Below are 17,065 nucleotides of genomic sequence, written 5' to 3' on the forward strand. Positions count from 1 at the left end.
AGGTATGGAACACTAACACTTTCACAGAAACCAAGCTCACAGGAATGATAACAGATTCCATTTTTCCAATGATATATCAGATCCTGAGGAAAGACAGAGGGAACAGAAAGGGTGGAGGAGTGGCACTGCTCATCAAAAACCAATGGGATTTTGATGAGCTGGAGAGAGGTGACAGAGGAGAAGCAAGAGACTACATAATACGAACACTTCAGTCTGGAGATCCTATGGTAGTATTTAGTGATGTATAACCCACCACAGAACAGCAGGAAGCCAAGGCAAGAGTATGATGAGAGCAATAGAGGGATGACTGACACACTGACTGAAGTGGCCACAAGGGCTCATGCGAGCACGGCAAAGCTGCTGATTGTGGGTGACTTCAGTCACAAGGATATCGACTAGGAGAACCTGGAGCCACTACCAGAGAGAGAGAGAGAGAGAGAGAGAGAGAGAGAGAGAGAGAGAGAGAGAGAGAGAGAGAGAGAGAGAGAGAGAGAATGAATGGACCAGTAAGACTGGACCTAGTATTCACTTTGAGTAGTGCAGATATTGAGGACATCACATATAAAAGAATCCTCGGGGCCAGTGACCATGTGGTTCTGAACTTCGAATACATAGTAGAGTTACAAATGAAGAGGGAAGCAGGAATGGCAGGACGAATGATGCCAAACTACGAGGGGACTACATAGGCAGGGAAGTCAGTAAACGAGATGATGGAATATGTATGTGACAACATTATGCAAGGAAGCTGAGAAGAGGTTTGTACCAAAGGGTAACAGAAATAACGTGAAAGCCAGGGTGAGCCCTTGGTTCACCCAAGGGTGTAGAGAGGCCAAGACCAAGTGTGCTAGACAACGGAAAAGCATAGAAGGCAAAGGACCAAGGAGAATAAGGAGAGCAGTCATAGAGCCAGAAATGAATATGCACAGGCAAGAAAGGAGGCCCAACAACAGTTCGAAAATGGCATAGCAGCGAAAGCCAAATCTGACCCGAAGCTGTTAAACAGTCACATCAGGAGGAAAACAACAGACAAGGACCAAGTAATCAGGCTGAGGAAGGAAGGAAGGGAGATCACAAGAAACGACCAAATAGTAGGTGAGGAGCTCAACATGAGGTTCAAAGAAGTGAGTGTTCACAGAGACAGAAGGGACTCCAGAAAGACGGAGAGGTAGGGTACACCATCAAGTGTTGGTCACAATACATACAACCGAGGAAGCAGTGAAGAGGCTGCTAAGCAAGTTAGATACCTCAAAGGCAATGGGGCCGGATAACATCTCTCCATGGGTCCTGAGAGAGGGAGCCAAGGCAATGTGTGTACCACTAACAACAATCTTCAACACATCTATCGAAACAGGGAGACTGCCTGAGGCATGGAAGACAGCAGACATAGTCCCAATTTTTAAAAAAGGAGACACACGAAGCATTCAACTACAGACCAGTGTCACTGACATGTATAGCATGCAAAGTCATCGAGAAGATTATCAGAAGAAGAGTGGAGCACTTGGAAAGGAATGAGCTTATCAACGACAACCAGCACGGTTTCAGGGACGAGAAATCCTGTGTCACAAACCTACTGGAGTTCTATGAGACGGTGACAGTAGTAAGACAAGAAAGAGAAGGGTGGGTAGATTACGTTTTCTTGGACTGAAGAAGGCGTTTGACACAGTTCCACACAGCTCGTCCTCCAGCAAAAGCTAGAGGATCTGGCAGGGATAACAGGAAAGGCACTGCAATAGATCAGGAAATATCTGTCAGGAAGACAACAGCTAGTCATGGTACGTGGCAAGGTGTCAGAATGGATGCGTGTGACAAGCGGGTTTCCAGAGGGGTCAGTCCTAGGGCTCTGGTATATGTGAACGACATGACGAAAGGAATAGACTCAGAAGTGTCCTTGTTTTCAGATGATCTAAAGTTGATGAGAATTCAATTGGACGAGGACCAGGCAAAACTACAAAGGGATCTGGACAGGCTGCAGGCCTGGTCCAGCAATTGGCTCCTGGAGTTCAACCCCACCAAGTGCAAAGTCATGAAAACTGGGGAAGGGCAGAGAAGACCACAGACGGAGTGCAGTCTAGGGGGCTAGAGACTACAAACCTCACTCAAAGAAAATGATCTTGGGGTGAGTATAACACTGGGCACATCTCCTGCGGCGCACATCAGCCAAATAACTGCTGCAGCATATGGGCGCCTAGGAAACCTAAGACTAGCATTCCCAGATCTCAATAAGGAATCGTTCAGGACCCTGTACACCGTGTACATTAGCCCTATATTGGAGTATGTAGGGTCAGTTTAGAACCCACACTTAGCCAAGCACGTAAGGAAGTTAGAGAACGTGCAAAGGTTGGCAACAACACTAATCCCAGAGCTAAGGGGCATGTCCTACGAGGAGAGGTTAAGGGAAATCAACCTGACGACACTAGAGGACTGGATAGTTAGGGGGGGGATAAGATAACAATATATAAAATACTTAGACGAATCGACAAGGTTGACAGAGACAGGATGTTCCACAGATGGGATACAGCAACAAGGAAGTTGAAGACTTAGATGAATTACAGGGATGTTAGTAAGTATTTCTTCAGTCTCAGAGTTGTCTACCTGGAGTCTACCTGGAAGGTATTCCTGTGATCAACGTCCCCACGGCTCGGTCTACGACCAGGCTTCGCGGTGGATCAGGGCCTGATCAACTAGGCTGTTACTGCTTGCCGCACGTATTCCAACGTATGAGCCACAGCCCGGCTTATCTGGCACCGACTTTAAGTATGTGACCAGCTCCCTCTTGAAGGCAGCCAGGGGGTCTATTGATAATTCCCCTTATAGCTGATGGGAAGCTGTTGAACAGTCTTGGGCCCCGGACACTTATGGTGTTTTCTCTTAGTGTACTAATGGTGCCTTTAATTTTCATTGGGCGTATTTCCCGTTCTCTTTATTTGATCAGATATGATTTTTTTATCTCAGCCCATTGTCAAATTGAGAGAGAGAGAGAGTGTAAAAAAAAAAGACAGGCACAGACAGTCAGTCAGTCAGTCAGACAGACAGTGGCACAGACAGATATAGTCAGGGTTATACTTTAATTACAAGCCAAGAGTCTTTCCTACATCATGACATTATTAAGCTGAAAGATAGATACGGAGAGAGAGAGAGAGAGAGAGAGAGAGAGAGAGAGAGAGAGAGAGAGTCATAGTTCAAACGCAAGCTGAGAGAGTCTTGCCTACCTCAGCTTATTTGGAAGCTAAGCTCTCATAATATGTTGTCCACGCATGGTGATCCGCCAGTCGATTCCCTTCCAGTTTTCTTCCATTACTGCTGGGCACGCAGAGTCCAGGGTACCAACGTTACCCAAATAATTCAACCGTGTCAAGGATTCGAAGCCAGAACATCTGATTTACGAGACGACTGTAGTGCCTACAGCACCAATACACCTCTCTCTCTCTCTCTCTCTGTGCTCCAGTTCCCCGAATTAAGCCTGAATGCCTTCCACATCCCCCCCCACAGGCGCTGTATAATCCTCCAGGTTTAGCGCTTCCCCCTTGATTATAATAATAATAATCTCTCTCTCTCTCTCTCTCTCTCTCTCTCTCTCTCTCTCTCTCTCTCTCTCTCTCTCTCTCTCTCTCTCTCTCTCATATCTCTCAGGATTTAAGTAGTCTATAAAGTGCAATCTCTGGCTAAATCATACCAAGCGACTCTGAAACTCGCTGGAAAATTTCAGAACGAAACTTATGAGTGGCAGCGATCTGCACTACTAGTTACATTAAACCTAGGCAACTATCTTAGTTACACTAGCTCTAGGATACTCTCTTTGCTTCATTAAAAACAGGATACTATCTTTATTACACTATTACTAGGATGTTCTCTTAATTACACTATTTCTAGGATGTTCTCTTAATTACACTTTTTCTAGGAAACTCTCTTTGCTTCATTAGTCCTAGGACGTTATCTTAGTTACACTAGTTTAATACTGTCTAAATTATGTTAGTTTTGGATACTATCACTTAGTGATATTAGTTTCAGGATCCTCTCTCTCTTAGTTACTTTAGTCCCGGGTAGCTTTCGTTATTATTATTTTATTAGTCTCAGGAAGTACTCTTTTGTCTCTCATTTCTGCAACATTTCAGGCTCCTGTTGTGTTGATTGCAACACAAAAGGCCTTATATATGGGTGTGAAGCATCGGTTGTAAATGCTGCAGCGAGGAGGCGGCTGGAAGCAGTAGAGATGTTGTGTCTAAGGGCAATGTGTGGTGTAAATATTATGCAGAGAATTCGGAGTGAGAAAATTAGGAGGTGTGGAGTTACTAAAAGTATTAGTCAGAGGGCTGAAGAGGGACTGAGGTGGTTTGGTCATTTAGAGAGAATGAATAAAGTAGAATGACTTGGAGAGTGTATAAATCTGTAGGGTAAGGAAGGCGGGGTAGGGATCGTCCTTGAAAAGTTTGGAGGGAGGGGGTAAATGAGGTTTTGTGGACGAGGGTCTTGGACTTCCAGTGTGTGTGAGCGTGTGAGACAGGAGTGAATGGAGACGATTGTTTTTTTGGACCTGACGAGCTGTTGGAGTGTGAGCAGGGTAATATTTTATGAAGGGATTCAGGGAAACCGGTTATTTTTATATAGCCGGATTGAGTCCTGATAAAATGAAGTACAATGCCTGCACTAGGAGGGGTTTGGGATATTGGCAGTTTGGAGGGACATTAACTGTCGTATCTGGGCGCCTCTGGAAAGACTGATTATGTATGAGTGATGATGATAGTTTCTTCTTACTTTTTGGGTTTTTATTTCTCTTTGGGTCACCCTGACTTGGTGGGAGACGGCCGACGTGTTAATATACATATATATATATATATATATATATATATATATATATATATATATATATATATATATATATATATATATGTATATATATATACCTGGAGGTTACCTGGAGGTTATTCCGGGGATCAACGCCCCCGCGGCCCGGTCCACGACCAGGCCTCCCGATGGATCAGGGCCTGATCAACTAGGCTGTTACTGCTGGCCGCACGCAGTCCGACATACGAGCCACAGCCCGGCTGATCCGGCACCGACTTTAGGTATCTGTCCAGCTCTCTCTTGAAGGCAGCCAGGGGTTTATTGGCAATTCCCCTAATGCTTGATGGGAGGCTGTTGAACAGTTTTGGGCCCCGGACACTTATGGTGTTTTCTCTTAGTGTACCAATGGCGCCCCTACTTTTTATTGGCGGCATTTTGCATCGCCTGCCCAGTCTTTTACTTTCGTAGGGAGTGATTTCTGTGTGCAGATTTGGGACCATTCCTTCCAAGATTTTCCAAGTGTAGATTATGATATATCTCTCCCTCCTGCGTTCCAACGAGTACAAGTCAAGTGCTTCCAAGCGTTCCCAGTAGTTAAGGTGCTTGACAGAACTTATACGTGCAGTAAAGGATCTCTGTACACTCTCTAGATCTGCGATTTCACCTGCTTTGTATGGAGATGTTAATGTACAGCAGTATTCCAGCCTAGAGAGAACAAGTGATTTGAAAAGGATCATCATGGGCTTGGCATCTCTCGTTTTGAAAGTTCTCATTATCCATCCTATCATTTTCTTTGCACGTGCGATCGTGGCACTGTTGTGATCCTTGAAAGTGAGATCCTCAGACATTACTACTCCCAGGTCCCTTACATTATTTTTCCGTTCTATTGTATGGCCGGAGTCAGTAGTATACTCTGTTCTAGTTATTATCTCCTCCAGTTTTCCATAACGGAGTAGTTGGAATTTGTCCTCATTGAACATCATATTGTTTACCGTTGCCCACTGGAAAACTTTGTTTATATCTTCTTGGAGGTTAACCGCGTCCTCAGCAGATGACAGCCTCATGCAGATCCTAGTATCATCCGCAAAGGATGATACGGTGCTGTGGTGTATATCTCTGTATATATTATATATATATATATATATATATATATATATATATATATATATATATATATATATATATATATATATATATATCATCCCGAATAGGTAAAATTTGTCTATTAACAAGAACTTGTTTAAAATTAAGTCCTTTCTAAAATTTTCTTTTATACGATTAAAAATATATATTTTTTCATTTATGTAATGTAAAAATTAATAATTTTGTACCAAAAGAACCTTGGTAAACTTACCTAACCTTATTATAACAAGCGTAATTTAATTTAGCCTAATCCAGCTAAATATATTTTAGATAACTTTACAATAATTTAATAATAAATAAACACAATGAAATATATTTTTTGTTAGGTTCAGAATGATTTTTGTGAAATTATTTCATACGCAAATTTTCGCTTGCCTTATTCGGCAAGAAGAGCGTTGCTATTTATACCAAAATCGCAAGTTTTCCCTATTCGACATGTCCCCCCCCCCCACCTTTTTTCTGTCGAGTAAGCTGAATTACAATAGTTCTAACAATCTCTCTGCTAGTTAAATTGATAACAGGATCTGCCAAGCTCTCTTCTGGTTACATTGATCCTAACAAGCTCTACGGTTACATTGATCCTAGCAAGCTCTCTACCGGTTACATTGATCCTAACAAGCTCTACCGGTTACAATGATCCTAACAGGCTCTTTACTGTTGACACTGTTCCTAGCAGGTTTTCTGCTAATCGCATTAGGCCTAACCAGCTCTCAACAAGTTACAATAATCATAACAAGCTCTCTACTAGTTACATTGGTCCTAGGATAACTCATAAAATCTGCAATTATGGTGTGCCACAACGGTCAATAAAACGTGTTAAAAAAATCCACTTATTGGTACAAAAGCTTGTTGGTTGATTTGTGGCATCTTCGCGTTCTGCCACACACATCTGGTGCAGTGGTCTAGGCCCTGGTCTTAGTCATCAGACCACCTCTAGTGCAGTGATCTAACTGATCTTAGGGGTCAGACCACCTAGTGCAGTGGCCAAGGTGATCTTAGTGGTCAGACCACCTCTAGTTCAGTGATCTAGCTGATCACTGTAGCTAGACTTTTACTGAAGTGAGCTAGGGTGTCCATAGTGGTCAGACATTCTTTAATGAACAAAGATGATCTTAAGGACAGCTACTCATGTTCAGTGATCTAGAATGACCTAAGTAGCCGCATCTTCTCTGTTGTAATAATCCTGGATGATCTCGGAGGGAATCAGTAAGTTTTTCGTTGGTGAATAATAGGACTTTACCTCTGGTTGTTTGGGCTCTGCCCAAACTTTAATCAAGGAACTATATGGGAAGGAAATGATGTCCAGCCTGTGAGGACGAGTGAGGAAAATGGAAGAAATGGTGTGAGTTTGAAATTTGACTCCTAATGATAGGTTACTTTGTCGTGGTGGTGGGGGTTTGTGACCCTGTTGCTGGGTGACCTTGTCGTGGTAGTGGGGGTTTGTGACCCCGATACTGGGTGACCTTGTCATGGTGATGGGGGTTTGTGACCCCGACTCTGGGTAACTTTGTCGTCATAGTAGGGGTTTATGACCCCAACTCTGGATAACTTTGTCGTCATAGTAGGGGTTTATGACCCCAACTCTGGATAACTTTGTCGTCATAGTAGGGGTTTATGACCCCAACTCTGGATAACTTTGTCGTCATAGTAGGGGTTTATGACCCCAACTCTGGATAACTTTGTCGTCATGGTAGGGGTTTATGACCCCAACTCTGGATAACTTTGTCGTCATAATAGGGGTTTATGACCCCAACTCTGGATAACTTTGTCGTCATAATAGGGGTTTATGACCCCAACTCTGGATAACTTTGTCAATGATATGCCTATCAGTGTCAAGTGCAAACTCCTACTGTATGCAGATGACAGTGCTCTGTTAGTGTCAGGTAAAGACCCACAAGATATTGCTAATGTTTTAACACTGGAACTGGAGTCCTGCAGCAAATGGTTAGTAGACAACAAACTATCATTACACCTAGGGAAAACTGAAGCCATTCTCTTTGGCACGAAACATAAACTGAGAAGGATAAATAATTTTAATGTTCAATGTAATGGGGAGCCCATCACTTTGGTTTCATCAGTAAAATATTTGGGAATCCCCTTTGACCCATGCATGTCAGGAGAATTGATAGGGAACAGTGTAGTAAAGAATGCGAATGGCAGACTGAAGTTCCTGTATAGACAAGCACAGTGTCTACCTACTGAGGCTCGCAGGACCCTATGTCTAGCCCTTATACAATGCCATATGGATTACGCTTGCTCTTCTTGGTACTCTGCCTTGACAAAAAAACTGAAAGATAGACTGCAAATCACCCAGAACAAAATCGTAAGATTCATCCTGGGGCTGGGACCAAGAGAACATGTAGGCCAGGATGAATTACAGCAGTTAGATATGCTGAATGTTGAAGACAGAGTAAAACAACTGAAGATAAATCATGTTTATAAAATTGCTCACAAAGTGTCCAGAATATCTTGCTGTCAATTTTGTCAAGGTTGGGAACCAGAGCAATCATAGTACTAGGGGGAGAGAGCACAACTTTGTAGTACCCACAGTCAGTGGCCAGGCGTCAAACACCTTTTATTGTACAGCAATAAAGGAATGGAACAGACTGCCCGCACATGTCAAAGCCAGTCATAGCATGAACCAGTTCAAGAAGAGTGCCAAAAGGTGTCTGATGAATGTAGCTACAGAAAGGGAGGGGAATGATTTTCTATTTTTTAGCTAACATACGTGTAAATTTTACCTTATTCCTAGTAATGACCCTCGTATTGTAGATAGTCTTAATGACCTTGGTGTAGTAGATAGTCTTTTTAGTATGATAATAAGATGTTATCTTCATTGTAGAATAATAAGAAAATATTATAACCTTTATATTATAATAATAAGGTAAAAGGACCCCAATGGAAATAAGTCACTCTGTCTGACTTTTTTGGGTTATCCCAGGTTCTCTACACATATGCTGCTATGTATGATAATTTTATGTAACTGTATTTGTGTATACCTGAATAAACTTACTTACTTACTTATAGTAGGGGTTTATAACCCCAACTCTGGATAACTTTGTCGTCATAGTAGGGGTTTATGACCCCAACTCTGGATAACTTTTCTATGGTGGCGAGGTTTGAGTGGCTCCAGTGTCTATTATTCTACTTAAACATCAAGGAGAGCTTCCCCTACCGTCAGATTTTGATGTGATTTATAACCTAAGCCGAGACCCGAATTGTGGATACAATCTAAATTGCGGCTAATGAAAGTATTTTGATCGCAGTGTGGCTATGATTTCAATTATATAACATTAAACGAGTCACGATAGCAGAAAAACTGTTTATCGATAACAGCAATAGGTTTATATTACTGATAAATGACAGTGCTACAGACGACTTAAGACTGATGTTAACAACTGTATATGTTAAAATACACTCAATTATTTAACAGTTCTAGGGCGATGTAAATCATTCAGCTTTTAAAAGTTGAATAAACTTTGTCGTAGCCAAAGACATTTATATTTCATCCTTCAACAAGATTATAGTAAACAAGTGATATCACGATATGCAAAATAACCAGTGAGAAAAAAAAAATAGTGAAATTCCGAGAAATCACGAAAGCACTTGGATGTTCACTATATTTTTCGGTGTTTTTTTTTATTTATTTCATCAAGTACAGTGCTAAAAGGAACTTGGGTAAGATATGGTATGAAATACTGACAGATATAAAGTTAGACGCATGCACAGTATGTGGCTATTTTATTACCTGAACAATATTAAGATATTTTACGTAAGGAAATCCTAATGTTGCTCATATGTCTTGTTTCACAAAATGGAAGTTGCACAGTGCTTCTCCAGGTGCAAGGTGAAGTCCAAATTATTTTTATTATAATTATGGGAAATGCTGAACCCACAGAGGTCATAAAACGTCTGGGGAAGGGGAGATAATAATGAATGATGTAGGGATGTGTAGTTACAGTTAGTTTGATCAAGAGTCCTACACCACTCGCATTAAGGAGGTGAGTTTCTAACTCCTGAGTCCGATACAGGTTTGATCAATGAAGATAAATATAATAAATATGGGAAACACTTATTTGACAATAGAATTTCAGATATGAGAGCATGCTGACAGGTGATTTCCTGGTGTAGCAAACTGTATGACTCTTGTGGGTTTAGCGCTTAGTTCTGATTGTATTATTATTATTATTATTATTATTATTATTATTATTATTATTATTGTTGTTGTTATGCTGTTTCTCAAGGCAAAATCTTTTATATAAACTCAACATTTAAAGCTATGAAGTTCAAAGAACAAAAGTACGTAGCTAATAAGCTTGTACACTTTACATCAAGCTCAGAAATGTTTTCTACAAATTACTGAGGACCCTAATTTTGTGACTGACCGAGCCTCGTGTTATATGGGGAACAATCATTTGCAGTCTTTTCCTTCGTAGGTCCCACACTGTGACAGATTACCAGTGTCTGATACTGTTTATGCTTTCAGATCTCAGCTGAAAGCTCATCTTCGTTCTAGAGTTTATACAAGATCGATGTTCACTGCTTGCGGAAGGATTTGATGAAGTGATATATGACATCCTGGTGCTCCAGGGGTATGGGATACACTGCCAGGTGATGGCTAGGTGCCCATTTATCTGGGGGTCTGGCTGTGTGGTAGTACTGTACTTTGATGCACAATGCGCAGGGTCGAATCCTGCTGTGGTCTGAGAGATATATGCTAAGGTGTGACTCACAGGAACAAAAAAACGGAAATAAAGCTGATCTGTATATTATTTCGCCCCCTAATTAAGATTGCTAAGTTTGGCAACGTGTTCATTACACTTTAATCTTTAATACATATGTATGTATTAAAGATAAAAACGTGTGTGTGTATCTTATATATATATATATATATATATATATATATATATATATATATATATATATATATATATATATATATATATATATATATATATATATATATGTATATATATATACATATATATATATATATATATATATATATATATATATATATATATATATATATATATATACATGTGTGTGTGTGTAATAAAATAATCAGTTCCTTCCCACACTAGTCTGTACACAAAGGTGATAGGTTCTTCAGTTGTGCTTTCGTTTTTCTCTGCCTCTCCTCCCCTTTCTCTCTTTCTCCCTCTCTAGTCCACTTTTCATGTTCATCTTTATTAACATATTTTTATTTTGGCTTAAATTGGAATTATTATTATTATTATTATTATTATTATTATTATTATTATTATTATTAGCAGTAATAGTAGCAGCAGCATCAGTAATAACAATATGATACAGATTAAAGAAATTAACATAATGTTATTATTTTAATAATTATGTTCACAAGATGGCGGATAATGAGAAGTCTTATCACCGCATATTACACATTACGACAAGAATCCAGAAAGGGAAGTTTAGGCTGACATGAGACCTTATGACAAGTACCCTAAGGGGTATGTTTTAGCTGATATTAGACCTTATGACATGTACCCTAAGGGTATTTTTTTTATCTGATATTTGACCTTATGGCAAGGATACAATAGTAGAATTTTAAGGAGACTGAGAAAACTGCTAGCAAGCAAAACTTTTTGGACTGAGAACGAAAATAATCTATAAAGTCAAACACTCCAGGGTAAGTATGCAGAAACTTGTACAACATGATGCATGCAGAAAAATATGCTAAATGTCACTTCATATGAAAAATGAAAAAAAAAATGCGAAATGGGGTTAAAATATATGCATACAGAAAGACGAGAAGATAAACTGAGGAAAAGAGATACCACTTTGAAAAGTTAGTGGGAATGTTAATGAGCACAAAAAAATGATGAAGGAAATTTTAATGAGATATAAAAGAGAAGTCGCTTGGTATATACAAGAACATTTAATCAGCATACAATGATAAATTAATTCTCACGGATATATTGCACGACAGTGAATGAAATATAAGTTATTCACGGAATACTGTCAATACAAGAACAAGTACAGCTTCCACAGGTAATAAAGACAGACGACAGTGTCCTCCTTACATCTATGTTCATAAATCTTGTCTCTTCTTAATCTGCAGCTTCAGTCTAGCAACAGCTCTGAAAACGCTAGTTCTCCTCGCTCTGATTGAAACATTGACGGAGATACTCTGTCACAATTGGCCTCACAAAGAGATATCACGATTGGCATGAGAGTTCATGAAGTACCTGTGGAAGACAGAACATTATTGAGCGAACCTACCTATACTGAAGATCAACTGTGCTAGTAGGTCCATACTGTCCGGTGATGGTCAACGATCGCTACAAGGAACTGTGTGACTGCACTACAGACTGCTGACGTGCAACAACCACTGTGAGGTGCTCAGTGTATTTTAAACGCAGCTTTTAACTTCACGAAAGTTAATGATGAAAACAATCGCTGATTTTCAGAGTGGTGACACTGTGTTGCAAAACAGTGGTGAATGGTAGAGTAAACTGTGGTGTGTTCTGTCTCGCTGCTGACTGTTCGGAAAACCTGCTGTATATTGTTATCTCTATGCGTTAATGATAATATGTGAACGACACGTCAGCTTTAATTGGCTTCGGCAAATGTTTACAGCAAATCAGTCACTTTTTTGAGAAATGACTGAATTTCTAAAACTAAATATATGTGATAATAAAGTTGTTAGTAGTGGTTAATAAACTGCGCCAAATGACTGGTAGAGGGTCAACTCCAGTAGTTCAGTGTTAACTTTTCCACTCGTTTGAGTGCTGAAGTGAAGAGTATCACTGACGAAGTTTGTTGATATTGAAGCACCGGTCTGAGCACTCAAGGAATGTGTAGAATATGAGGGTTACTTTCTGTTTCTTGCACAATACGCTCACCACTGACCCCCTTCACCTATAAGTGTATCACTGATCAACACCACGGCAATCCATCAATGTCCCTCACTACAAGAGAATCTCACTGTTTCCTCACTATGAGACAATCTCACCATCCTTCAAAATAATCACTCTTCACTAGACCAACTTCACAGTTTCTAATTAGCAGAGCTCCTCAGTTTTTCACTGTCGATCGTAATTACCAAAGCTTTCCATTGTATCTATCACAGGACTCTTCACTGTCTTAGGCTCCTCTCTGTCTCAGAACTCTTCACTGTTTCAGGCCTCCTTTCAGTCTCAAGACCCCCCCCTCACCATCTCGACGCACTAACCTCTGCACCTCCCCCCGTACCGACGTTAGCATCACCTCAGTGCACTGCTGTATCCACCATCCCGACGTAGTGACGTCTGAACCACCCCGAAGGCCTGACGTTTCCAACACCCCGACTCCGTGATGTCTGCACCACCTCTACGCACTGACGTCTGCACGTCTGTTGCCCTTGACTTCCCGATTTCTGCACCACTTTGCACCACCCGAGGGGATGAAGTCTCTGTTACCCTGACTTCCCGATTTTTGCACCACCTCTCTGTACCGATGTCTACAACACCTAGACGTACAAACGTACCCGCCACCTTTCTCAGGAGAGAGCACACAGATCTACCCCTCAATAAACTTTTCCTTCCCCTTAGTGGAAGATTCAAGTGTGTGTCGGCTTCACATTAAGATTCTGATCTCTTGGTAGACATTGTGTCCGCGGGGGAAGGGGAGGGTAAGGGGTGGCCAAGTTTCAACAAGAGGTTAGCTAAGTTTTAATAGTCCCTCGTGACTTGCCGACTGATGCTCACATTATACCCATCGTGTTGAAATGTTTCGCCCTCCTTGTTCCTCGTCATCTCTACGAGGTTACTGGCGATCGCCAACTTCCCAGTAAGCTGCATTAGCAGGGTATACCAGTTAAGAAGTTAATCTGGTGATTACTCTCCGTTAGGGTGGCAATAGTCTTTTAGGCCATTGTAATTTTTTTTTCGTATGGTAGTAAGGAGTGGGTTACTGCCAGGTCTTAGGTGGGTTTGAGGCAGAGATGATAGCAGCGTTGACGACCACACCGGATGGAGTGGGAGCGAGTGGGCCAACCAGAGAGGGAGCAGCACACTACGTCCACCCAACGCTAAGGTTAGCTGTGCACTGCCTGGTGGAGCGCTCGGCCCAGCTTTCCTAGTACCCCACCTATCCCCGTCCCACCAACCCTATGGGTCCCTATCCACTATCCCTCCCCCATTTCTCTCTCTCTCTCTCTCTCTCTCTCTCTCTCTCTCTCTCTCTCTCTCTCTCTCTCTCTCTCTCTCTCTCTTTCGTTCTCTCCCTTTCCTCTTCACTCTTCCTCATCTCATCTTCCGGCTTCACTTTCTCATCTCCCTCTTCATCTAGAAGTCTTATTGGTCCTACAGCGCAGTTTACTTTGTAGTGGTTAACTTATTTGTAATGTGTGTACTCCCCTATATGTGGTTGTATGTGTCGAGTCACAGCTATGTGTGTGTGTGCGCGTGCGCGCGCGCACTCACCTGCTTATGGATGAAGTGGTAGAGTTTCAGCTCCTGGCCCTGCCTCTCAACTTTCCACTTGCCTGTGTTTACTCCCCCCTAGCCTCGCTGTCCCTGTCATACCAACACTTAAAACTATGTATAAAACCTGCTCTCACTATTATTTCCCCCAGGTCATTCCACCTCCTAATTATCACTGGTCAACAAAACCAAAATGCTTCCGAGACCAGAGTAGCAATTTCCAACTAATTTTAGGTCACTGATAATGAATATCATGGTTAAAAATTGCTTGTTAGCTCTACTTTTCAATATAGACCTACGTGTCACAACAGGTTCCAACAGGCTTGTGGCAGTGTGTTTCTTACCACACTCACAGTCTCACTGACCTTAATTATTGTTGCAGCAGTCATAGAAGGTGGTTGTGCTGTGCCAGTTCATATTTTGAGGTGAAAGGAAGGTGATTTTCTTAGCCAAACACTTTTTAAACTTATAATAAATATTCACTGAGCAAGCTACTGATATGCATGTCAGGCATGTTATATTAATTTTATTTTCCTACTGAAGGATATACAGTGGAACCTCAAATATCGATCTTTCTTCTTTCCAGACGGCTGTTCGAGTGCCGTTACCGAACGAATTTATTCCCATCAGGAATAATGCAAATTAGATTAGTTCATTTCAAACCCTCAAAAAATACACTTATAAAAGAACTTACAAAAATACACTTACATAATTGGTTGAGTTGGGAGCAGTTCGATACTTCTGCTTAGCTGTCATGCTCTGTAATATAATGATAAATTTATGAATAAATTTTCTGTGTATCTTCTAATTGTTTGTTGTTTTCTTCGTACTTGTGTGAATAGGGCAGACAACTGCGACATTTGTGGTGAGGTGACCTTTGCATCATAGAAGCGCCGTATAACTGCTGTGGTTAGAAAGGTATATATCACCTATATTTTGGATGCAAGATCGGTGACCAGGATAGGAACTGGACACCACACATATGCTGCAATAATTGTGCTACTAACCTTCGCCAATGGTTGAACAGGAAGAGGAAAGGAATGCCTTTTGCTGTGCCAGTGACATGGTTGGAGCCAACATACCATACCAACAATTGTTATGTCTGCATGTACTTCCAGTGCAAAAGGGTTTGTCAAAAGAAAAAAAGGGGTCCATTGAATATCCAAACATTCGCCCAGTTCCACATGAAGGTCTACCTGTTCCTGATGCACCAACTCCGGTATCCTTCGAATCAGATAAAGGAAGTTGTGAGGAGGAAGAAGAGAAGGATGACAATGCTGGATTACAGTGACCGAAACTTCGACGAAGCACACTCCTCTAGGCCACATCTCATAACAAAAGGGGAACTCCATGACCTTGTCAGGGATCTGCAACTCCCCAAAAATAAGACAAGAGTTGCTAGGCTCTCGTCTTCAACAGTAGAATCTCCTAGCACTATAAGCGTCAAGCAAAAAGGCAGAGAACAGGTACGGATTAGAGTTTAAAACATACTGACACATATTATACCTGCTGCTGGCTGCATGCAAACTAACGTACGAGCCACAGCCCGGCTGATCCGGAACTGACTTTAGGTGCTTGTCCAGTGCCAGCTTGAAGACTGCCAGGGGTCTGTTGGTAATCCCCCTTATGTGTGCTGGGAGGCAGTTGAACAGTCTCGGGCCCCTGACACTTATTGTATGGTCTCTTAACGTGCTAGTGACACCCCTGCTTTTCATTGGGGGGATGGTGCATCGTCTGCCAAGTCTTTTGCTTTCGTAGTGAGTGATTTTCGTGTGCAAGTTCGGTACTAGTCCCTCTAGGATTTTCCAGGTGTATATAATCATGTATCTCTCCCTCCTGCGTTCCAGGGAATACAGGTTTAGGAACCTCAAGCGCTCCTTATAATAAAATAATTAAATATTACATGTCTCGTATCTTTAACCAATAAGCATTTTTCAAGGTAATATTTGGATTCAGGACATGAAAATACATAAGAATTAACTAATCTCATTTAAGAAGCAAACAACTTTTCAAAAAAACTGTTGACCAGTGTTATCCGAGGCTGAATACTTCCTGATACTCGCACGACTCAACCGTGTCATTAACTTTCAAAGCTGACTTCGTGTACCCGATTCACATCTTTCGGACAGTCTATCCCTGTAAGTTCTATCAAACTCTCTCTCTGAGCAGTTTGTGTGCGGTTATCATGTTTTTCCCGGTTCTTCTATCCTCTAATCTCATCAGATTCTGTTCCTTTATCCTCTCTACTTTCTTATCATGCTTCATCCGTTGAGGGTTCCATTCTGGTGCTGCTGGAGAGTCGAGGACTTAGCTTTAAATTCCTGAAAGATGTTCTCAAATTTTCCTAACAAACATTCATTTCAGAGAATATTTGCTTTTTGTAAGCCTTCAGTGATATGCTGGACACTTTTCTCACCCTTTGATCTTTCTCTGTGAATGAGGTCTGTCGAGTCTATACTCAGTTACCGGTCTTCTTGCCTCTTCTTCGGTTTTCATAACCTTTCATTTGCTGTTTGGCAGAGTCAGTTTGTATCCTTTCATTGTCCTTTTTTATATTCACTTAATTAATTTTATATCACATGCGAACAGAAATACATTTATTTTTTTTTTCTTTTTGTATGTCACTGACAAATACCAGGAACAGTAAAGGTCCCAATATCTATCGTTGCAAAATCTCCCTTTCTTTCTTTTTTAACATTTTCACTGTGTCCTCT

At 41.2% G+C, this 17,065-nt stretch overlaps 1 protein-coding gene across 1 annotated transcript in view; it reads right to left on the reverse strand.

Moving 5' to 3' along the window:
- Positions 1 to 13,994, reverse strand: part of LOC128684385 (zwei Ig domain protein zig-8) — a 548,882-nt gene extending 534,888 nt beyond the window's left edge. The window contains exon 1 of the mRNA XM_070095221.1: positions 12,169 to 13,994. Coding sequence (XP_069951322.1) covers positions 12,169 to 12,202 — 34 coding nt within the window. The 5' untranslated portion in view covers positions 12,203 to 13,994. The remainder of the gene's footprint in view (positions 1 to 12,168) is intronic.
- Between the last annotated feature and the right edge of the window lie 3,071 nt (positions 13,995 to 17,065).

This window comes from Cherax quadricarinatus, chromosome 4 (genome assembly GCF_038502225.1).
Source record: "Cherax quadricarinatus isolate ZL_2023a chromosome 4, ASM3850222v1, whole genome shotgun sequence".
Lineage (NCBI taxonomy): Eukaryota > Metazoa > Arthropoda > Malacostraca > Decapoda > Parastacidae > Cherax > Cherax quadricarinatus.